At 40.5% G+C, this 24903-nt stretch overlaps 1 protein-coding gene across 1 annotated transcript; it reads right to left on the bottom strand.

Moving 5' to 3' along the window:
• Positions 1-3733: 3733 nt before the first annotated feature.
• GTF2H1 (general transcription factor IIH subunit 1) lies at positions 3734-22068 on the bottom strand. The gene is made up of 14 exons (XM_010711070.3): positions 21605-22068; positions 19668-19860; positions 17110-17272; positions 15685-15778; positions 14854-15003; positions 13788-13867; positions 12407-12537; positions 10638-10725; positions 9284-9372; positions 8401-8518; positions 7473-7563; positions 6019-6134; positions 5176-5268; positions 3734-4613 (listed from the first exon to the last, which is right to left on the bottom strand). The coding sequence occupies exons 1-14, from the start codon at positions 21756-21758 to the stop codon at positions 4527-4529; spliced, it is 1647 nt and encodes a 548-aa protein (XP_010709372.1). The 5' UTR covers positions 21759-22068; the 3' UTR covers positions 3734-4526.
• Positions 22069-24903: the final 2835 nt, after the last annotated feature.

Here is a 24903-nt window from a genome sequence, read left to right as displayed (position 1 = left end):
CCTGAGCTGTGTTCTTCTAACTATCTTTCACATCATTGCCTTACCATGGCACTGTGCAATTCAGGCATCATCCTAAACCTGCCTTGTGTCATTTGCAGGGGTGCAAAGGTAAGAGCCTCTGTACCTGTTTGAGCTCTGACTGCCTGCAGGGTGCCTGCTGCACTGGCTCTACAGCCCTGGTCCATGGCAGGGAGGGCTCTGGGTGCTACTCCGTGTCCTCTGGTGAGCACTGTGCACAGTCTGCCCTGCTGCTGGCATCTGTCTGGCCCTTCTGCAGCAGATGAGAGCCCAAGGGAGCCCTGACATGGCATTTTCTATTTTGGTTGTTAGCAAGGAGAGTGGTGATTTGCCTTGTTCACAGTATTTCTTAAGAGGACTTGGGTCTATTTTCTGGAAGTGATGTGTTTGGAGGTAGCTGAGGGAAATGCAGTGTCTTGAAAAAGATGGAGGAAATAGGAGTAGATAACCTAAAGGTTCCCCAGCTTTTTAACCTCTACTACAGGAGCGTATCTGCCATTATTTGTTAGGGTTTATGGGCAAACACCTCTGATGTCTAACAGCTGTCAAAAACTGAAGTTGCTGTGTTCTGTTTCTATCAGTCACCACCTTTTACTGTATGGTTAGAGCCTGGAAGCAGGTTAAGAACTCTCACCTCTGAAACTGTGCTTCAGAGTGGGCTCCAAAGCCCTTTCACATGCTGCCTGCAGGTAGTGGGATATTTGAGTAAGGTTTTACCTTGAGAGAGACACAGGAGAGGTGATGGGAAACTCAGACTTTCTTGCTGTCACCTCTGCTGCTTGCAGAAGTGATTTTCTGGATAAGTGCTGTTTGAGAGTTCTGGTAAAGGACAAGGTGTGCTTTCTAGCTAATAACAATACCTCAGGATAGAAGTTGTAAGGACATAGTTACAGCATAAATATGGGAAAATGCAGTTGTAAAAGCACCTTATTACAAGGGGGTGGCAGGAAGTAAGTCGCACGGTGCTTTGTCACACTGGGAAGTTGAAGGTCACCATCTAGAGAGCTGCTCTGAGCATGCAGGCAGCTACTTGTAGGAATGGCTCCAGGGAAACAATTTCACTTCCTTCCCTTGACTGTTGCAGAGCTCTTGTTGAGAGAAAAAAGTGCAGTGTTTTTGTGGCGTGTCCAAGTATTTTCGTTGCTTGAATTCACAGGCTGCAGATAAGCTAAGCCAGACTTGTGTTAATATCTGCTTTAAGTTATCCTCTGTTATTAGGAAAGCTTGGATGCAAATGGCTGACAAAGCAGCCTGTGAGCATTCCTGGAACAACAGCTGCTGCATCGATATATGGAACAAGCAGAATATTAATCCATGGAGACTTGTCTGCTTTTTGTGATGGCAATGGGCACAGCTGTAGAGAATAATGGTGTAGACTCCTCATGAGGCACAAGTTCTCAACCTCTGAAAATGAAACAATTTAAGAGGAAATGTATTATAATCGTTTTGCTCCTGATGTGCTCTACCAGCACGAGGGGTGGCTGAGCTAGTGCTATGCACTGTTCTATTTCAATTTAGGCCTGAGTAGACTGGGGTTTAACAGAACATCAAAAAATACACAGCCTAAGCACTAGAGAAGACTTGACTTTAGAATTCAGTAGGGTTTATTCTACAAATCTTAGATCAATGCCAATGATACAAGTTTTATGAATTCTCATTAAAAATACAAGTCAGTATAAAGATTCCAATAGTAATATAATGCATGATGATTCTGTTTCAAAACTTAAGGAATGAATCTAGGATTTGGACCACGCTACAGAGAAGGGGAGCGCTATGCAGAAGAAAGGATATTCAGTTTACCTCCTTTAGTTCAGGAGGGGCCTGTGCCTTATTGCCACAATACCTGAAAAAGCAGTATGAGTGCATAGCAGCCTTGCCTGTGCAGTCTCTAGGCAAAACTGTTGAATTCACTATCTTCCTCCTCTCCTCCCACCCCCGCAGTTCTAGTAATTAAGATACAGTTTGATAGCCTGATATCACGCCTGTACAATCAATGAACGGATGGTACAGTATATCCAGCTTGACTGGATGCTTGGCTGATGTAATTAGTATATTGGAGTAGGAAAAGAAAGACACTCACCCTATCCTGGACTCATGAAATAGACTCCAGTGGAACAGATCTCCAGAGAGATCCTTCCTCACTGGCAGTCAGCTCTTAAATGGGTCTAGGAGAGGTGCAGCCAGGCTCCACCCCTTCCTGCAGCACAGGTGATTTGCCTTCTCCTGTGCTCCTGTGGCTGACTCATTGCTTGCCTCAGGTAATTAATCAGAGGTTCAGGCCGTGATTCAGCAGCCCCAAACAATGCCAATAACTTAAAGCTACAGCAATACTATCCCCCATCATGACTGCAAACAACAGTCTTCTGAACTGTAACGTCATCTTGTGATGCACTGAAGCTTTCTGCACTGTGCTCAGCGTTTTGTTCAGTGTTCCAGGAATGCTAAACACTGATTCAATTCAAGGGTGAATTATTTCTGAATACAGAAGTCTGGTCTGATTTTAAAATGAAATAATGACTGCAAAGCCTCAGTGCAGCTGAATACTGGCATCTGCTTGTAGCTTCAGGCAAAGTTAGGACACAAATTGGATGAAAGCAATGATAGCTTTCACAATATAGCTGAAATTTGGCCACAATATTTCTAGATCAAATGCTTTGGAATGGGGGGGGGATGACAACACAAAACTACCCTTTCTTTCTGTGTACTGCCTGCACTTTTAAGAGTATTAGGCTTAATAAAGCCCTACTCTAAGCCTAGATTTTACGCAAATTATCTACAAGAGGTAACCTTGACAAGGTGTGCACCTCTTCCCCCTCATGCATCCATTTATTCCCAGTAACACTTTTACCGTGCCAAAAAAACAGTGTGTCCCTCTTGCAGAGCCATTGCTTCTTGTAGCAAACCACATTATGTCACAGAGCAGGTATCATGCATCTATCTGCAGAAGCAGACCAGGAAACTGGGCTTAACAATATGCATACACTTCCAGACAGAATTTGGTGCAGACAGTGACATTTAACTGAAACTCAGCTTTTATCAAAATAGTAGCATAATACAAAAATCCAAGAACACCGGAAACAAGGAAGCTGCTGCCTTCCATGCACCGGTTAAAGAAAAGCCCCTCTTGCATAAATGGAGCAGCAGCACAGAACAAGCACAGACTTGGCTATACAAATACATCTGCAACAATCCTCCACTTGGCATCGTACTGTAATGTTTTAACATCATACCAGTGATGGCAGAACCCAGTATTAAGTCATTATGCAAGCTAGTGGAGATTTCTTCTGTCTTACTCTGCTGTGCTTGCTTTAAATAAGTATTATCATTCTGATTTGTCTTTGTAAATGCATCTTATACTCTAACAGTCACATTTAGTTAGAAGTTAAAAAAAAAAAATTCAGTAGCTTGTACTGAGCCTTAGTACAGTCAGGATGACAGCAAAATACAAGGATGTCATGAAACTGCATATATTATAGAAAACAGGTTTACTTTGCATTTGAGTCACGTTTAATACAAGACAAGTTGGTCTGAAACGGTGAACTGGTTCTATTTGGAACAAAGTATGGCACAGATTCCCAATATTTATGCACATTTTGTACATAACATTTTTTCTTTGCAATGATTATCGATTCGCCAAAAATAGTGTAACAGTTAAATGGGGAGAGTGAAGGAAAGCAGATTTAGGAGGAGAAATTAAAAACAAGAAGTCTAATGATTGAAAATAAGTGACTTTTGTAAGAAACTTTATTTAATTTCATTGAAAAAAAGTATTCTTTCCTCAGAACAAATGCCACCTTAAAAAAACAAAAACTGCAGTAGCACACACTTGCACTCGGAGGAAAACATGCAAAACGGATGGCTGAAAAAGTTTTGCATAAAAATCCAAGATCTCAGGTGAGAGTCTGCCACTGCCATGTGCCTCTAGAGGCCCCAGATCGTGAACAGCTTTCAGTGCAATGTCTCTTGCTTCCAATTGAGGGGGGAAACATGGCAGTAGCTCATCTGTGGACAGCTACGCTCTCCTGGATGAAGTAAAACCAGTTTCAGCTCTGTTTTAAAATAGCACTGTTAAATGGAAGGTACAAACAATTCAACAAAATGTCAGAATCCAGTGAAAACATTTTGATTTCTACCCTGTGCCATACATTTATTAAAAAAAAAATAGACAAAAACAGATTTTACTAATACGCCCTCTTTAAATTTTTTATTTCTGAAAGCAGCTCTTAATGCAAATCAAAAGCAGTTCCTGAGTAACTGCAGTAAACAGTGTCTTTTAAATAGTTTTGCGCCTCAGCTCTTCAGTTTTGGTTCGTTCTTGTTCTTCTCCCTAGTTTTCAAGTTTAATCTCAGTTCTTTTTTCAAAAAATGTGCAAGTTCAGTTAGCATCGTTTCCAGAAGTCCATAGGTTGCAGGTCTTCCTGCAACAACTATAAGATCTGCACGTGTGCTAGGTTGTACTCCTATCCCTATTGCAGATTTTTGTTCTCAAACCTGTACAGCATGCACTCTCACGTCTTCTTCAGCATACGCCGGGACTGCCACGTGTGGAACTTATTGTAGGCTGTCTGCAGCATCTCTTCTATATGACTTATCAACTGAAAGATTAAGAGGGAAAAGGAAGTAAATGTCACAGCTACTGGAGAATAGATCACCCTCCCTTTGATCAAACACGCTCAGTTGGATTATTCCCTTCGTTCGCTAGAAGTAATTTCACTAAGATGAAGGGGGTATGCCAGATTAACAGAGAAAGGACTTTGAAGCTGTACTGTGAAGTCTCTGTTGAAGGGTAATTCACAAGCTGTGAAGGTTCAGGGAAATAACACTTGGTTGTGCTGTTTTCCACTATTTAGCCTATGACCACTTCAAATCTGGTATGGTGGGAGACTGTTTCAAAGTAGCTGAAGTCCTAAGTCATGACAGAAGTAGAAAATGAAACATGACTTCTGCCTTCTGCTGGGTAATCTATTATTCAGCAGTGTAGAAAAGGAAAGTCAGAGAATAGTTAATTATGTAACTAATTTCCCTCTGCCAGTCTCCTAGTAAAACAAATACATTTAAGATGACCCAGAATAAGAAGCAAACAAAGCCACTGTCCTTTGATAATTATGATTCACGTTGTTAACATGCACCATTGTAATTAGAGTATTTTTCCCTTACATTTGTGCTTAAATACTGTCTCCGAATCTTTTCTTGGAATGGGCAGAGCTTTGTAAGCTGAAATCTTTCCAAGTTGCTCCTCATTTTCACAACCTGAAAGACAGGAACCAATCTTGTAATCATTTGCACAAAACACTTCGTAAGTAATTCTGGGACATGCTTGAAATATGTATGGTTCAAGGAAGAAGAATTCCTAAGTCATCTGTCTCTAACTTAAAAATTAAGTGCATGTTTGTTTTTGAGGCAAGTGCAATGTGCCTGAAAATGCAGTGTGGCAATGTCGTTATTTGTCAGCAAGTAAAACAGATAAGATGTTAACAAAAATAATCTTTTTGCTTCAAGCAAGGACTATACTGTGAGTTTTCTGGCCACATTTTGCAGCAGAAAAATCTAAGAGGAAGGCACTCTGTTCTTAGAAACAGTACAGATTTTGAAGCTGAGTAACTTTACAATGGATAGAAGGATAAGGAAGATTTCCTGTAACCATTATTGTGGCAGTTATGTCTTAGGGTAGAAGAAGGGAGGGCTGTAGTTTGTATTTTAAATTGGCAGTGTTAAATCTGTGGCTGGCATACAGCTGACAATTATGTCAGAAACTAGTGAACAGCCAACACTCCTACTGGGGGTTAAGAGGTACACAGGGCAACACATGATTGTAGCCAATAACACCAGCAGAACTGCTGAAAAATGTAACGTTTTATATTGTTTTGTGACCTTTAGCTCTAAGGATGAGTAAGTGCTCACTTAACAAGTGTGTATTAGCTCTATGTTTCAAGTTAATGACAGTCATCTTAAACCATGATCTGGCCATATCATAACCAGAGTCACAAGAGCAGGCCTTACCTTTTCTTCTAGGAATGGCGTATTAACAGGAAAGCAGGACCAGAAGTGTCTTAGCAGTTCCCCTACTGCCACATACAAATGTTTTAATTCAGACTGAATGTCATTTGGCACCATCTCTGCAACAGGGGAAAAAAGGGTTTTTCTCATCACTCAAAACTGTGATACATAAAATGAGAAGGAAAGGCTAAAGAAGGAGTGATGTAATACACATTTCTTATTAGAATCACAGAAAGGCTGGCTGGGAGGGAACTCCTGAGGTGCTTCTCACCTGAAGGAGGCGTGCCAGCAGTATTAGATCAGTTCAGCTGCTTATTTATGGCTAATGTGTGTGAAAGCTTGTATATTACTGAGGCAGATGTGTGCCAGGCAAAGGATGGACATCATGCTTTAATCCAGAATTGGAAAGTAAATGGGGCAGTATTGACAGTTCTATTCAAAGTCTAATACTAAATGGGCTGTGCAGCAGATAATGCAAGCTAGTGTAATTCTTCTCCCTCTCTCACTGGCAATTAGGAAAACAATAATGACACTTGTCAGATACAACACATAAAGGAACAAGAAACTATCTTTCAGTGTCTTAAAGTAAAAAATGGTAACATAGTTCAAAAACAGGGAAGGCACCACAACCCTAAAAAAACCCCACAGTCATTGAGAATGACAGGAGCAGTCACCTGAACAGTCCAAAGGGAACTCTAGGATAAGGCTGTTAAAAGAAAAGGTGGTCTGGGTTGAAAGGGAATGTCAACTGGGGAGGGTAAGAAAGCTTTGTTACTGCTTGATGACTCCACTTATTACCATTAGGAATGCATACTTTTTCAGCTGCCTGAGTAGTATCTGCTATACTTCAGATCAGGTACAAAACAGGGAAACCCTGCCTTGCGAGAGCAGAAATTCATCTACTATGAGATGGAAGGGAAAGGAACTCAAGGTGGCATAAATGTGACAGTGGGGGATGGAGTAGTGGTGGAGATGAGAGGAGGGTGGGTTGTTTGTTTGCCCTTACAGTCCACAGCTAGGTCCTTCTTTCAGCAAGCTGTGGATTCTAATTCAGGCTGCAAAAAAAAGTTCCACTAGTTCAAAACACCTATCTACAGTACACTTCCTTAGAGTTCTCTCAAAGTATGTCATTATTAAAATATAGAGAAAAACAAAATAAAAATGCTCTACATACAAAACCCATCAACTGTATGAGGAGTCAGTATTGGGTGCATCCTTTCTCACTCGCTCGGTGAAGTTCTGTCACCTACTTGCCACAGCACAGTTTTAGCCAGTGCCACCTCTTAGCTGGGCTGAGTTTTTGCTTTGCTTTTGTTTCTTTAACCAGTGTTATTCCAGTTAGGGGTTTCTAAGATTTCATGTATCACTGTAACATAATCTAAGAGGGAGATAAAACAGCAAACTGCTGTGTAATGTAATAAGAAGTGATTGAAGTATTATATATCTCAAATCCTTACGGTTTATGGCTTGCTGTGTTCCACCCTGCATAAGTGCTCCTCCAGGTGACAGGACTGCAATAGTGCTAGTAGCATCACCACTTGAAAGAACCTGAAAGCAAAGAGGGAACAAATTTTTGCAGCAACACCTTAAAAATAAATCATAGCTTAGCACTAACTGTGGAGATGCAACTGGGAACATACAATGGAAGTTCTGATGAAGAGCTTACTGTACTGCAGAATTAAATGCAAGCATTCACTCATTTTTCAGAGAGAGCTCCCCAGTTAATTATATGAACAAATCTTTACCTAGTAAGTGAACAGGCTGTGCAAAATGAGATAAAGTTGATCATTACAATACAGACATGCAACTCAGCCACAATTGCGGCCACTTCTCTTAGGGCCAAATGTGGGTTTACGAAGAAGGGAAGTTCAGTTACTGGCTGGTGAGGAACAGCTGGTGGCTCTGCTGCCCTCAAGTTGCCAGGAAGGAGTGCAGCCCGATGAAAAGCAGGTCCTACACTTAAATGCATTCTGAGACAACCCATTTAGTTACATACCTGCATACAACGACTTAAGACCATTACCTCCTAAAGTTCAGAGGGTGGGATCAGTAATATTTGCCAGTACTTCAAGTCAGCTGTCCTGTTAATTTTTTTTTTTACTTTATGCTTTCACCATTACTTCAAAAGAACATGGTAACAGTAGAATATAACTGAATATCAGAAATGCTTTTTTCAATTCTTTCCTTTTTTCATGTTTAGATCTTAAACGCAATATTTGAAAAGTTGCCCCACCTGAAGTTGTAAAGTAAGCTTGACATTAAACTACTGGAGATAACTAAGTTTACCCTGAACAATTTAAACTTGGCTACTGAGCCAAGAAACAAAACTGTACGGAAAGAAGATGCTAACATCAAGAAAGGAATTTCTGGAGAATTCTTACATACCTGAGTTAGATTGGGTACATATGCTTCCATTTCTTGCCTAATACTATGAAAAGAATTAATTATATCCTGACTGGTTGCATATTGCTGTGATTGAATTGGAGTTGGACCATGATAATACCTGTGAGGTGAGATAAAGAGAAAAGTATATTGATAGGAGTGTTTGTAAAATGGATGCCAAATTCAGTGGACAGTAGAAATATTTCGAATTTGGGATGCTTTGCAACTGCTGATATTGCTACCTAAATCCTATTTACTGACATAAAAAGTAAAATGCAGTGCTAGATGGGAAGAGGGAAGGGCATGGCAGCAAAAGAGGCTGCAGTTTCTATCACTGAATCTGCAAGCAAGCTCATGAAAAACTGCCATCCGCTGTGCTCAGTTTTGGGAACAGCATTATAGCAGAGGACTTCACACCGATTTGAACCTCAGACAAAGGAAGTAACATGTATGTTTTAATTGGTTGTCTTTCCTGTGGCACTTGTCCTTCTCTATGGTTCTCAAGCTTAGTGGTCTAGAAGACAAAAGGACAATTACTAGAACAGTAACAGACCAGTGACCAGCTCAAACTACCCCAATGCTGCTTGTTTTGCTTGGAACTGTATATGCACACATCACATTCATTTTTCTACTCTGAACTGCAGCAAAGTGCTGAACTATGACAATCAGTCTCTTAAGACATATAGAAATTACATGTCAAAGCCTTCCCAGTAGGTTTACAGAAACTCGCTGAAAAACAAAATGAAATCAAAATACAAATTTAAATGGCAAGTGCTTGGCTGAGTATAGCACAGTGGGAACTACATCTCCTGACTCTCTTTGGGCTGTGATGAGAGACTTGCTATATCAAATATACTGAAATAGCCAGCATTTATTGTTAACTTACCTGTCAGATTTCTTTAAATTTAGTGCAATAGTTTTAGTGCTATTATTCATTGCTAAATCTTCATATTCAATGGATTCCTGTAGTTTCACCTAAAATAAGCCAAAAAATTATAGACATTACTAATAACACAATTTGATGAGTTTAGTGTTGTTTTCCTTCTCACTTCAGATTTTTTTTGAGTGAAAGGTTTAGACACACCTTAATGAAACAATTAACTGGAACAGTTTGTGTCTACCTTCCTGAGGGAGGTGTGACCACTGTTGTTTAACATGTACAGTTTTGTACATGTTAGTCTTGGCATTTCTGCTGTTTCTGTAGATTGTCACCAAAAGCTGCAGTCCCTGCTACTCCCACGAAATGTTTTCCTATACACAGACCATTCTTTGTTTTCTCCACTTAAGTCATTTACCTCTATGTAAACAGAAATAGTAATAACTTAATTGCTGGAGTCCAGGAGTATAGGACTGATGCAGTAATAATTATCCAAGCTGTTTGGTGACAGCAGAGCTAGAGCATTAGTGGTGAGAGGTAACAGGACAGCATCAACGGACTCCAAAGAATGAGAAACCTACCTTTAGAGCCTCCTACTGTTATGCTCTTTTCTCATTCCTCTCATCATCATGCTTGTTCCAGGGCTGGTATGTTTAGCCTTCTCACTAAAACTAACTTTCTTGAAAGTCAAAGCTGTTGCCTTCTTCAACATTTAACATGTGTTCTATGCTCTTTTCTTAGCAATATATAAAGGCTTTGAGTCAACCTATTTCAACTGTCAATTCTAGCACGGAGTATTCAATCTTTACAGCAATCACAGTACTTTCTCTCCACTTTGTGAGCTGCTGTGGTCGCTCTAAAACAGGCTGGTGCTCTATTTCAGGGCACTAGGCATCACCACTCTTTGTTTAACCTTCCTCCAGCTTCTAACCTTAAGATGAAGGTTCCTATGTGTCAGTTGAGTCATTCTCTATACAAATGTACACTTGATAGGTTAATATTGACTCTCAAGCACCCATACTCCTTTCAAATGGATGTTCTCTAGAACATCTAGGAAACAACAAAAATACAACTGCACAGTATGGAAAAAAAAGAACTTATGTCTAATCAGAATCATGCTGGAAACTTTTGCTTTCAGGGGGTCCTACTAAACAAATCAACAGCACAGTACTTCAAGGTATAGTATCTGTCTACTAACAGATGTTCTCAAAGCTTCTCTTTGGCCCTTAGTTATTTAGCTTAGAAGTATACAGAGTAACAAGTATTGTTTTAGGTGCTGCTTAAAACACATAATAAACCTTCAGCAATGTTTTAAGAGACAACATCCAATTTCTTTCAACTAGAATGGCATCTAACTTTATACCTTTTTCATTGGTGGTTGAAAGAAATCTGAATCCCTGGAGTTTCCATCCGTACTGCTGGTCTCACTGTAATGGTCATTTTGTGCTTCTCTTAAAATAGAGAAACAGCATTAAGAAGAATTCACCTCACAGGAAACTTAAGACACAAGCTAGAGACAAAGTAAATTTATGTTTCAAAAATGTTTATACTGTACACCAGCTTCCCCCCCTTGTGTCTTCACTGGAAGAAGTTTATGTAGATAAATGGAACCAACACCTCAAATAATGCTTTGTCCAGGAGGAAACTCAGCAGCAGGGAGTTTCTCCCTTCCTGCAGAAACAGTGGCTTGCCAACAGTGGAAGTGGGACATGGCAAAATCATGAAAATCAATTTGCATATGTACTTATGCCTATCACACACTAGCAGGGCTATGGGAGCTCTGAGAATCTGCTGTTTCAGAATTACAATTACTTTTTTTCCTCTCAAAACTGAGGATTAGAGACTTATTATCTGAAAGAGATTATCTGAGATCCACTGTTCAATGTGGAAAAGATGAGAATGTTGTCAGGGAGCTCACCTATACAGAAGAAAGTATTTAAGATTTCTCACGTGTAAGGTTTGTAGGACCTGGATACAGTAGTAATCTATTTAGGTGGTTGTCTGTAAACCAGCTGTACAACAGACCTCACATCAAACCCAATTCATCTCCCCCCCCTTTTTTTTTTTTTAGTTTCACTTGTGTCTTTTACTATAAATACATGTAACCAGACAAGACACTTTTTTTGGTTGTTGTCTTAATTTCAGTTGAGATAGAAGCGTTCAGAATGTCTGGTATGACACTGTTTTTGGTTCTAGGACAAAAACAATGTTGGTAACAGTGATGTATGTTTACAGTTGCTGCTAAGCAGTGTCGTAGAGCCAAGGCCATTCTCGAGCAATGAGCTTAAGGAGCTGGGAGGAAACAATTAGGACAGCTGACTTACACTGGCCCAGGGGATATTCCATACCTTATGACATCATGTGGAAGGAGAGTTGAAGAGGATGGGAGTTTATCTGCCTCTGTTCTGCTGCTCAGGGGGCTAGGTGGGCATCGGTTTAGGGGTGGTGAGCAATTGCTTGTGTACCACTATACCAATGTATACATTCATATATATGTATATTCATAACCATTTCCCTCAACTCTATCTCTGTAAATAGTTTTATCTCAATCCACAAGTTCTATTTTTTTCCCCTGGTTCTGTCTCCTGTGCCACTGGGAAGGGGGAAAGTGAGCAAACAACTGTGTGGTGCTCAGCCACCTGCTGGGTTAACCTACAGCAGTCAGTCAGGGACAGGATGCTACCCCAGGTAAACCTTTAATTTGATCCACACAAGTTACATTGATGTTTTTATTTCCTCATTTGCCTTCTCCCATGCAACCCACTATAGGAAGCCACAAAAGATCCACACCTGGAAGGTGTGGCAGGAGGAGCCCCTGAATCAGATCTCCTTGATGCAGCTTTCAACAGGGATGGAGAAGTGAGGCAGAAACATCCTTTCCATTTTTTTTCTTTTATGTTTGTACAGTAGGAGAACGACTCAGCTAAAAATAGCACCTGTCATCTCAGACAGATCTGAAGAACTTCATAAAAAGTAAAATAGAACCTAATAGTACTTTTATTTCCAGAACAGAATAGTTCATTCATAAAAATTACAGGAAAGGGCTGGATGAGTAACAGCAGATGTATTTTCCTTCTGAAAATTCTTTAATTTGTTAAAAATACTTAGCTTTTAGGCAACATTGAAACTTACTGTTTTCTGAGGCCAGCTGCAAGGACCATGGCACTATGATGATTAAAGCGTTTTATAATGGCAGCATTGCTACTTTCTCTAGCAGTTTTTGAGGCATTTGATGTAGAGGCCATAGGAGCAACACCATAGCCCTATAAAGAGAACAACACTGGTTACCTCCTCCTCCTGAACCAAGAGGACCATTCTGTGTTTTCCATTGAGTCAGGAAGCCGTGCCTTTTCCCCTGAGTTTTATTGCTACTGTATCATCATCTGAAGCAGCATTTTCTTACCTTCCCCTGACCGTGACTCCCAGGTGCTTTGGGGAAAAAACCTCCAGAGATTATTTTATTCTGCTAACACATGGCAGTTCAGAGGTATCTTAAGAAGAAAAAATAAATCTCAAACATATATTTTATAGGACTATAATCTGTTGTAAATTAAAACTAGCTTAAAAAGGAAACCACCTGTACTAAACAGACACTGAGAGCAAGTGAGAACTAGCAACTGATTTATGGACTCTTTTTAACACCTTGTGGAACACCAGCAGCCCACAGGCTAAGTGTCAGGAAGATGTGATAGCACTGGGAATTCAAGAAACCTCAAGCCTTAATGCTGGCAGCATTCCCCAGTTACCAAGTGGCTGAAAGCAATTCACTTTAATCTATACTCAGGTTCATGCTTGCAATTAACCAGCATCAAATGCAAAATACAGTAGTTTGCACAGCACTTCAAACATACATATTCTTGACTCCTATTCCAGTTCTGGATTGATAGCTCTGTACAACTCAAGAAAAAAAAAAAGCTTTTGAAACAAAGCACTATTATTAATTATAACTCAAAGGTTTAATTAAGTCAGCTGCAGAAAACTGTATCCTTAAATATTTCATATTGTGGTACATTATAAAAATTGTTTTAGTTTATACTTAAGGGCAGGTAACTTCATGTTAGGATATTTTTTGCAAAATACAATAATTAAATCTAGATAAAAATCTATATAGCATGCATAAAATTAAGCAGAATGCAACAGCAACACTCGAAGTAAGGAAAAAGGCTAAAACTTTTTTTTCCCCATTTTGTTATTTTTCTGCATATGGCTACAGGTTCTGAAAGTTAGGAAAAAGCCAGAGAGAATCTGCTAGAGATAGGAGAAAAAAAAAAAAAGACCATACAAAGTGAAAGAACTCATTTTGAAAAGTGAGAGGTGCTGCAGTATACCCAGCACATTAACACAGGCAGTTGGGCACAGGCTTCAATTCCTCACACACATAAAGCTGTGTAAACACTGAGTACTGAACAAGTGCAGCAGCCTTCTAAGCGATGTGTTTTAGAAATTGCACTTGTAGTAATTTAAACAGGAAGGACCCAATTTCCCCTTAAATTTGTTTTTACCAACTACTTACTTCATCTAACGTTCTGTCTTCCAAAGCTGTTAAATCTATCATAGGGTTTTTCACTCCTTGAGATACCATTGCTTTTAACCCTATATAGGAGTAGCAGGAAAAAAGAGAACAACCCACAAACGTGTGGGATTATTAGATTATTATTTAGCTTTTAAAAATCAATATGCTCAAATATCACCGATTAAATCTTTCAACCCTTTATAAAGTTCCCTTTAAAATAAGCAATAAACTTGGAAAATTATTGTAAGACATCAGCCTCCTAATTATAGCAGCACTCATCAACTTCTGCTCATCACTATACACTGTTCTGTATTAAAATGGAGGATGCTTTGGTATCAGTTGTTAGTAGAAACTGGGAAGGCTGTCTTTTTTTTCCTTTGAATTCTGGCACCATATTACTGTATTGCTTTGGGTAGAGTGGTAACTTAAGATAGCCTTTCCTCGTGAAGGGTTGTGAATTCCTAGGAGAATCCATATCCTGTCACAATTCTAACACATACTAAGGAATGGCATTAAGTGATCTTACCTCTTCATATGTCTGTATGATTAAAAAACTTTACAGACTAAATATGATCTGACTTAAGTTTCTCTTAAAAAGGTGGACAGAATAGGGATGGCAGCTCCTCTGGAAAATATTGGACAGGATCCATGTTTTTCTGTTGCTAAACACTCCACTTATTATGAAAGCTGTACCAGCTGTAAGTTGTGCACAGCCACAAAATGAAGGTTTATGTAAACCAATTTACTCCGTAGTAACTGATGGCTGAGCATAATTGAACTGTCACAGTGGTAAATTACTGGAATTTATCACTGATTTATAATTGCATGAGTTATGATAAAGGGTATTTCTTGTACTAGCACATCCCCATTTATTTTGAGGAATGCATCTGTAGTCAGGCTAAGAATAGCAAAGCTACAATTTCCATGACAATCTCTGCTTTAACAAGATGTCCAATAAATGGACATAAGAAAACACAGACTTCACCTTTGCAAGGTGTACTGACTGTTCCTCTTGCTCTGTAAGGCTGCTAACAGCCTACTGCAGCAACCGAGTCACAAAGCTTACCTTTCTCATCCAGTTTGGCACATTCAGCAAAGAGGTCTTTTGAGCCTGTATTCAGTCTGTCCCGGTGGAAATAATGAGACTGAAAAAATCGTGTCCAGAATTCCCTTTCTGTCATGTTATGTGGAACATTTTCTGCATATTTCATTTTTACTGTGAACAAACAAGTAATGATTACAAGGTGTTCTGCAAATCTTAATACAGCATTTTATTTTAGTATTTTCTTACTTGCTTCCTAGCTTTCTGTCTGGTGCTATTGTCATTCATGCCAGTTAAGTGTAAGGGAATGCAGAGGTTAAACACCAGCTAATGGGTACTCTTCTATGCTCTGCAATGCTACCTAATGCTCTGAAAAGAAATACATATCACAAATTTGAATACTCCAATTTAAATTACACTCAACAAGAAGTCTTATTTGACAGAATTCTAGTTATTCTCAAGATAGATCTAGCATTTTTAACCTATTGCTCAAATGAACCAGTGTCGGTGTCCAGTGTAGTGCAAGGAAAGGGTGGAAATCATTCTTCCCCTCCAAAGAATTGAAATTTCAGTACAGAGTATTGTGGGAGCCAAATCTCTACTTACAATTAAAAGGAAAAGTAGGCGGACAAATTAAAATGCTTTTGAAATGAAAACTCAATTTCATTAGTTGAAGCATATTTTAGCACGTGCTTCTTCCCATCCCTCCTCAAATTAAGAAAGCTCGGTAGGGAAAAATCATCCAAGATACTGAAGTCACAGTCCTTTATACTTCAAGGCTTTGACTTCCTGCAGTAAAGTGGTAATAAACAAATCTCAAGTGAATGTATCTGTAAAGCAATGCACTACTCTTACCTGCAGGATATGTTCGAAATATGGATTCAATGATATCTGAAGTCAAATTGTACCTCAGACCATTGCAGCCATCTGTTTGAGGTCGTACGTCAGCCTAAGAAAAAGCACATGGGGAGGAGAAAGAGCTTAAGTCTGATTATCTTCTGTAAATGGAGAAAGAAAAGAAAATACTGGCATCCTGTAGTCAAATTCTGCTGTAGATAAATAATCTTCTTCCTACAATGATCCATAGCATATTTGATAATAAATAGATATTTACAGAACACAAAAGAGCGTGCATTAATTACTTTATTATACTTATATGGTTCAAGGAGACTAAATTTTAAAGATGAAAGCAAAAACAATCAAGAGAGGTAGTTAGTTTAATATATCCAAGTAAAAATAGGCATATGTAGTGTGTATGCTTAACCTTTACTCAACAATTCATCTAGTGAAGAATCAGTAATAGCTTATGGCTGTTACTCCTTTTCTTATATATTAAAAGCATCTCAGTACAAATGATAAATAACACTGAACTTACAAACTGCCTTAGGTAGAACCTGCAACAGAGTTATCTCTTTAGGACTTTCTGGAGCAAGTAAGCACAGTCACGTTCTCTGCAACAGGAGAAAGCAGGTGCCTACATATTCTGGCTTTTTTCTTTTTTCAGTACGCTTAAATTCTTGTTTTTTAGGGGGGAAAAGTGAGTGTATAGCAGGTATGTCAGAAAATAATTCCCATCTCCTCCTTCCCACTCAAACCTCTGCTGTGTGCACCAGTCATTACAGAGACAGCAATGGGATTTCTCTTAACAAACCATCATCTGTATGAGTTTTGTTGCAAGTGTAAAAACATCGGCCTGTGGGAGGAATGTGAAGACTGTATCTGGATTATAGTGTCTTAAGCTGTACTGAGATTCTACATGGGGTAATGTAACTGTGAGTTGGGGGAAGAGATGGAACAAGCTTTCAGATGTACAAGTTGGGTTTCTGAGCAGCTGAAAGCATGTACCAGATTAAATAAAAACACAAACATGGGGAAAAAATAAGACCATTTGTGTGGGACTCTTTGCAGCTTCACTTATGCAGGTGGACACTGCAAGAGATGCTTTTTAATTTATTGCATTAATACACTAAACTAGTGACTAAGTTTGCCTTTTTTTGTTATTACTCAAAAGATGGAACAGCAGTTTAAACAGCAGCTGTGTGTTGCATCTTTAAGTTAAATTTGAGCAAGCTAAATCAATACAGTTTTGAGGTTGCAGATACGGACAATACCTTTACATTCTTTCCTCCTTGATGCTTGCAATAGTCCAACAGAGAAATGTTAAACTGAGGTACCAGGAAAGAAGAACATTCAAGTATATAGGAATAAAGTACAGGAGCAGAACTCTCACTTCCCCATTTTGTTTGCTCTAAAATGCTTTCAATGAGAGGTTCAACATACCAGAAATGCTGCAGAGATGCCCACATCCTGCTTACTAGGTGCTGCAGAATTATCCCCTGCATTCAGGCTTAAACGGTTGGCCCAGAATTCTTCAGCACTGATTACTTGGCTCACAACAAGGTCTTTATAGAGCTGAAACAAAACAGGATCTTCTTGCAGCATTCTGGTAAAAGAATGTATTGAATAGAATTGAAATGCTGCAGGATAAATTGCTAGGATTTCCATAGCTAAAAAGAGTTCACAACAGGAACAGAAACTAACTTTTCTTTCAAAAACGCTGTGTTTCTTAACAAGAGTGTGTAACCAACCAACCTCAATAATGATATTTGTCTCAAAAAAAAAAAAAAAGGGTTCAAAATCTTTCAGGGGTAGCATTAAATGCTAGAAAAAGTAACACCTAGGAAAGCATTAATGTGGGATTAATCTCTTGTCTTTAAATACTGTGAAGCACGTGTCTTTGCATGCCCTAGAGTGCAGTCTTCTGAACTGCAAAAGCAAAATTAATTTTCCTGAACTTTCATAACAAAGGTCATATGGTAGAAAAAGGGGATTGGGGCACTACCCAATTCTTGATTAAAATCTTAATATTTGGTACCTACAGTTCTCTATTCTAGCACAAGAGTACAGATTACAAAGTATGTATGAGATAAGATACCTTAAGATGCATATTACTGTGAGGTTTTTTGGCCATTTCTGTTGGTAACATCACTTAACTTTCACGTGCAGCACATGTGCTGCAGAAACCTTCAGTGTTGCTGCCTCCATCCATCAGGGGATCATGTTTACAAAAGCTACAATCCAAATCACCGGTACCACCCTTACTGTCCAAACTGCAAACAATGTATGGACCAGAAACTTCAGCTGATTCGTGTGCTGTATACCCAATGTGAAGGCCAGCAGGTTATTTACTGGGATCCATCTATACGTTGGACAGTTAGCCAAAAATCTCAACAAGCTTAAGCATGTTCCTCTAGATATTGATTGTGAACAAAAAATAAACAACAAGGAGTCTTATGAATACACAGAAGATACTGTGTAGACATGGGAAGAATGGGGAGAAATGACAATTTGGACTGAAGTCTGCAGCTGCTTTGAGGGTGAAGTAGCATGAGATAGAAATGGTAGCTTTCTAGGACAAGACATTCCTGGTGTGTTTTCACACCATGTTACTCTTCCTATTCAATTTTTCTTCTTACAAATACAGATTAGTGACAACGTCTACCAGTTAGAGCAGCAAATAGTCTGTTACATTTGAAATAGCTCATTAGATGTTGGAGTTTTCATACACGCCTCACCCCTCTCTATCAGTAAATGGAGAAAGTGCCACAGGGACTTGGGATGCAGTACCCTTCCAGAATAGGTTGAGACTTTGGGCCTCATCTGTTCCAAACTAAGCAGTGAAGTCCTGTTACTGGACTTGGAATTCAACTGTCAAATGAACAGACTGCAGACAGAGACTCTGCCTCTTCTGCTTCCACTTTTCTAGAACTAGAAAAGCTTTTAATGCCAAAAGATAAAATACTATAAAGCTCAATTTAGGAGTGCAAGGACTCAGAGCTAAGGCTGTACAAGTACTCACTATTATTGCTGTCAGAGAAAAGGAAGGAGCAATAAAGAAACTATATGGTAATAGTGCCAAAGCAGTTTGCACTGCTGTAGATGCTAGCTGTCCCTGCAGTACTGAAAACAAAACAACTCGTATCTGTCAGAGCTACTACACAAGGGCTCTTGCCTTTGTGAAGATTTAATCTGCCTGGTGAAGCAATATTCCTATTTTCTAGAAAAAAAAATCCAGAATATAGCTTTGAACTAACCTGTCTTTGAAAATGAAAGCTAGCAGGTAGAGGATTCACATGAGATGCCAGTGAAACTCATCTGGAGTGGCAGAGAGAAGTATGTCCTATGTCCACAAGGACCAGTTTAAAATGAGCATTTCAAAGGAAAAGAAACATATCTTAAAAGCCCTTTTGGGAAAATGACTTAGTTCCTGAAACTCTTTTCTTCAAATTTATTTTAGAATAAACATCCTGTATGCCAAATAATAAACTACTGCATATCAAGTGAGATGCATGGAAAAAAAAACAAAAAACAAAAAACAAAAAAAACCCAACAATTTAGTGGAGTCCACAAGATACAGAAGATTTGTCTGGGCAGGCAGGGAGGAAGATGCAGGGAGAGTGAGGGCTGGTGGGGGGAAAGAAGGTGAAAACTTCTGGAGAAAAAAAAGTGCTTAAGTGCTTGCAGCTTATTAAACTGGCAAGTATGTACTCAGGAATGCTAAAGAGACAGACTGCCATTTAGGTGCTTTCATCTCATTCAGGTATGAAAGGCTGAATGGTTGCTTTCACACCTTGAGAACGTGCCACTAAGAATGCAGGGACAGCCTCAACATGTTACAGTTATATAAACCCTGAGGATTGAAACTGAAAGTGGAAAGGTTTCCACAAACGCAACATCACTAACGATGCTGCAACACAACTTTACAACTGTTGGCAGAAACAGGCAATAGTTAAATAACAACTATAAAATAAGAAAAGCAGCTTTCAGATTCCCTTTACCTGTTCTTCTCCTCAAGTTCTTTATTAGCTTTCCTCTTGAATTTGGGCAAGAGTTGTTGAAGAAGGTCCTTTACCGCATCTCGCTCCTTCACTGCTGTGCTTTCGTTGGAGAAGTGAAAGTTGGTTGTGTCCCCTGCATGCAATACTAGCTGAAGCTGAATTTTAGCTTTACCTTCTGGACTGATTTTCTGGCCTAGATTGCACAGAGAGTTTTAATTAGCAAAAAGACAGCAAGCTTTTATTGGAAAGTTTTTTCCCTAGAGTATTTGGTTATAAGCAAATATCCACATCCTCCAATTAAATAGCATTACTGTGTGTGAACTCCAGCCATGCAAGTAGAACATCATCTTCCCCTTAAATTAGTCTGAATGCTGCACAGTCAGCCCAAAATACAGGACACTGCCACCAGCAGCCCAATGCTCAGTGTCCTTCCACCACACCTTACGAGCCTGGATTCATCTCTGCATTCTCTACGTTCTCTGTTGGCAAGCCAGTCACCTGGAGGCTTCAAGCTGGTACAAGTCCAGGCTGCTGCTGAGAGGTGACAGCCTCATGTCCCCTCTCCACCTCTTCCTGCCACCTCTCTTGTACTGGTGTTAATGTTTGTACAGTAACCAAAACCAAGGAAGTGATCCACTGAGAAGCATCCCCTTTTGTTTTTCCAGCTGGATCAGTTTCCACAGAAGAGTAGTACTAAGAAAGCAGGATGGGGTAACAGGATGCTGACAGCAAAAGCACGCTGGTTTCAAGTGGTTTGCTAAGCACAGTTAGCCACAGGTATTCCTAAAAGGTGATCCCAATGCCTCCAAGGTGCTGCTACACCTACTGACTCATAAAAAAAACCCGACTTCTGCTTCCTTTTCTGTAACTAGAGGGAGAAGAGGCTGGAACAACTGTGCTTATGGATCATAAACAACTGCATGTATGGATACTGACTTCAACAAAGCACTGCAAACACTTCCAATCTTGTGCCCTTTCTGTAGTGCAACTAGGAGAATAAAACCGAGTGTCACCACTAAACAAATGCCCCCCTCCCTCCATCCCATTTTTCTTTTTTGGATTGTAAAAAGACATAAAAAAGCACCTTTCATTTAAGTTATAAGGACTTCTTTGCCTTCACGCTTCAACATCTAATATATAAGCTGCTTACACATAAGCTAAATAGCTGGATAAAGCCTTCACAAAACTGCATATAATGAGTGAACAGACCATTTAACTTATCACACGTGTATTTCAGAAAACAGCAACTTAGATTTGATTCACTGCATCCGCTTTTGTTCATGCTGCAGTACCTGTATATGACTTCTGACAGCAGTACTCACTAAGGCTGAACCAAGCGATGCACACAACATGCTTCATTCCTTTTTTGGTATTGCAACACATGGAACATTCGTACTAATTGGAGCCAGAAAAACAGCATATAGACATTTACTGTTCAGTTGTAACTTGCAAGAACTGTGCAGCAGCAAATGCTTCTTTAGTAAATTACTGTCAGGCCAAACTACAGAAGCTAGCGCTTCTGAAGTTATGGTCTGCTGGCTGAAAATATGAGCCACGTTCATTTTATAAGCAGATTGGAACAGCCTTAGATACAGAGCTTAAAAGACTTACTTAATAGACTAGCTTAATAGTTTTTTGTTAGGTTTGAATATCCTATACTCTTCCTCAACCCTCCTCCCATCCTTCCCTCCACAAGCATATGGCATAAATGATTTGCAGAGTACAGAAGTTCTGCTGTCACATCCTTAATAAACCAATAATCATTCACTACGGTCCTGATCACTGCTGCTGTATAGAACAACCCAGCCAAAGCTCCTTGCAACCTTCCCAAACAACATATCAGTGCTTTATGGCAATATGCTTTGGGTTGTACATCAACATTTCTTGAAATATTATTTAGTGCAGTACCTACTGAAATGGGGAAAGTCTTCACTTACATTTTATGTCTGCATACATGTGGCTGACTGTGAAGCGGTCTTTGCCTTCGGGTGCCCACGCTATCCTCTCAGCCATAAGGTAGAGAGCTCCATCCTGCTTCTTCTGGCGGACCTTCTTTACAATCAGTAACACTTCTTCTGATGACGTTGCCATTGTGGCTACAAGGAGCTACCAAAACATACAGTAGGACTAATTATTATCATTATTTGCTGTAATTCTTTTACTTCTCTTGTCAAGGCACTATGGCTTGTATGTACTTGTTAATGCCCACATCATTTTTGAACCATTCCAGACAGATGTCCCCACTGACAATACAATTAGCAAATTTATTTTAACAAAATACTGCCAGCTATTTAAATAATTCATGTAATTACATTGCTGACACTGCTTGTGTTCCAATAAAAGACCCCCAAACCTTAAACTGATAACCAAATTTTAATGTTTCTTTACTATTCTTTGCAGATCGGAAAAACAAAACAAAACAAAGCTATGCAGAAACACAAACTGCAGATCTCCTCCGGCATTTGGCAGCGATTCCTTCAGCATGAGCAGCAGATGCTAAATCATTTCAGAAGAGGGAGGGATACAAGGTATGTGAAAAATCATGGATTTTCAGTTCTCTGCACTAAAGATAGCGCAGCTGGGTGACAGCCCTGCTCTTACTGCAGTGCTTTTTGCTGAGGGCTTCAACAAGACTCTGTACGTTTAATGTCAGCTGGGCAGTTCCCTACCCCTCTCCCCCAGACACCAAGGGATAAAATGTTATATCTGCTTCAAAAGAATGGAATTTTTCACCTGTATCACATCCAGAAGCCTTTTAATACTTGCTGTAACATTTCCAGCAGTCATTATCCCTCCCTCTTTACAGCTTCACCCTACAGCTTCAAATTTCTCAAGAGAATGAGTGCACCATAGGTATGCCCAGCAGATTCTATCAACACATTGTTGCACGCCCATCAAAAAATTACATCTTTGTTGAAAATGTTTAGTCTGTCCAATTAACATATTTTGTACACCAGGAACTTTCCCACTGAAACACAGAACAGTATTTTCAAAAGCCAGTATGTATGTTTCATGGGTTTTAATAGTATCTGTCCTATTTGCTGGTACCTGCATCAAAGCAGCACGTGCAGCTTATCACACCAATATTACCTAGCACAGAATGATGCCTCTGAACATGTAAAATCAGAGAGTTGGGGGTATGCGGGGTTTTTGTTTTTGAGATTTTGCTCTGACAGGTCGTATAGCAGCACAGCATTCTCCTCAGTATTGCAAGCCCATCGTCAGAACGTGTTACGTAAAATAGCGTATGGAAAGCTTTTGTGGTGAATGGATCCTGCACTTCAGTTTCACCCCTCTGTGGCATCTATCAGCTGAAGCCTCACCCAACACTTCAACAATGCAGATCTGACTGTGGGGGTTCCCATCCACACCACTGCAGCAGCAACCACAACAGGCCGTGCCACGCTGAGCAGCCCTGCTAATGCTGCTTTCTCAAGGAAAACCACATGGCATCATTTCACAACAGCTTCTCAGCACAATCCATTACAGTCTCCCCAACAGCATTATTATCCTTCAGCGTTATTCATGCTCCCGTTTTATGCAGAATTTTCTGTTGTGGTCTCTGGTCTGCCATCAGTACCTCATCCTTACCAGAAAAAGACAGCTGCCCACATGTTCCAACAGACCAGAAACCTCCATATATGCAAGACTGAGGATTTTCACTTCTTTCTCCCTTTACTTGACAGTCCTTCAAGGACGTTATTATCAAACGCAGAAGAGACAAAGCCACAGAATGCAAAGGAATTTAAACTGCACGGAACAGAAAGAGAAGCGTTTGGGGCTCCCTGTGCTGAGTGCCTTGCTTTTGTACTGTGCTATTTCACCCACCTACAAGCAGCCTTTTTGCTGCGGCACGGAGCAACCAGCAGCAATTTCTTGCTGATAGCCGCAGTGCTGCCAGCACCACCATGCCTGCAGCATGCAGGCTGTGAGCACGGATCCCACAAGTGGCTCCTTCTGCCTGCTGGGAGGGCATGGAGGGCATACACTCATACTTGTCATTGTCATGCTCTCTTTCTCATGCAGCAACTAATAGTGGCAGCAGGATCATAAAACTCACAAGCACAGCCAGCATCACACAAAATGCAGAAAGCCACCAGCCGTCTTTTGAACAATGTATCAGTAAAAAAAAAAAAAGAAGAAGAATCAGGATTTCGTGAAGTTACCATCTTTCACTAATGCAAACAAGATGGCTTCTCTTGTTACAAGAAGTACCAGTACAATTCTAAAATAGAATCTCAGCCAGCTGTGAGAGCAGTACGAGGACACTCATAGCTGCTGCTGAGAGGAAGGCCACGTCCTCACACAGCATGCTGTCTTCTTTTCTTTATTCAGACCTTAGGTACATTGTGGAGGTGAAAGCCCTCAATGAGCTACTCCTGCCTGCCTCATCACCATCATATCTGTGCGTGATCACTGTTCCGGAGCTTCCAGCAATTGGTGCTGCAATTCATGGCAGTGCTGCTCCAAGAAGCAAGGACTGCAATGTTCACAGGGAAAAATTCTGCTGTTTTGCAGCTCTAATAGTAATTTTAGTCTGTTGCTGAAAACAGCAGCATTGAAGTCATTCAACTGCAAATTTCAGAAGAGACATTTATTTGGCTTAAAGCGTCTTCCTGAATAGGATAACCAGACACAGGTTATTCCAAGTTCTCTAGTGACGGAGTTTTTGAAGTGATGGTTAATGGCTGGGAAAATCACAGGGATCAGGCAGCAGGCCTAACCCCCGGCTCCGATTTGTCATCGTGCCTGTCTGGGCTGGCACTATTGGCTGCAGCCTGCAACAGGCAGGGTCTGTGCGGGAGCAAAGTACGGGGTGCTGGCTGCTGACCACCTACAGCCACTCCTCCCCAGCTCTGGAGGAAGGACCACCTGGAAACGCCGTCACATTCCAACACCAAGCTTTCCTCTAACACACAGCCTCTCCCTAACCACTGCTGCATCTCACAGCTCTCTTCTGAGAGCTCTCCAGTACCGCCGTCGCGCTCAAGTTCTGAGCAGGAATAAAAACAACCCTCAGGGCTGTCACTGGCCCTGCTGGGGATGTGCTCGGGGCAGTAACCAGCCGGGGCAGGCCTAGGGTCGGCCCCGCTACCGCGATCAGCTCCCTCAGGGCCGGTACCCGGCGGCGCCGAGGGCCCACGCCGCGCCGCAGACGCGAGGCCCGGGGCGTCGGGGGACCGGAGTCGCGGTCACGCAGGCTGGGCTCCCTGCGGGGCATCAACACAGCGGCTCC

This window comes from Meleagris gallopavo, chromosome 5, assembly GCF_000146605.3.
Source record: "Meleagris gallopavo isolate NT-WF06-2002-E0010 breed Aviagen turkey brand Nicholas breeding stock chromosome 5, Turkey_5.1, whole genome shotgun sequence".
In the NCBI taxonomy this organism is placed as follows: Eukaryota; Metazoa; Chordata; class Aves; order Galliformes; family Phasianidae; genus Meleagris; species Meleagris gallopavo.
Note: the sequence above shows the minus strand (reverse complement) of the source record. Positions and strands in the feature narration are given on the sequence as shown.

Bases quoted from the DNA above. Each gene is read 5' to 3' on its own strand.
- GTF2H1 (XM_010711070.3), bottom strand. From the start codon at position 21,758: ATGGCAACGTCATCAGAAGAAGTGTTACTGATTGTAAAGAAGGTCCGC. The intron at 19,861-21,604 runs GTAAGTGAAGAC...TGTGCAATCTAG, and splicing joins CATGTATGCAGACATAAAAT to GCCAGAAAATCAGTCCAGAA. The intron at 12,538-13,787 runs GTAAGTAGTTGG...TTCTCTTTATAG, and splicing joins AAGACAGAACGTTAGATGAA to GGCTATGGTGTTGCTCCTAT.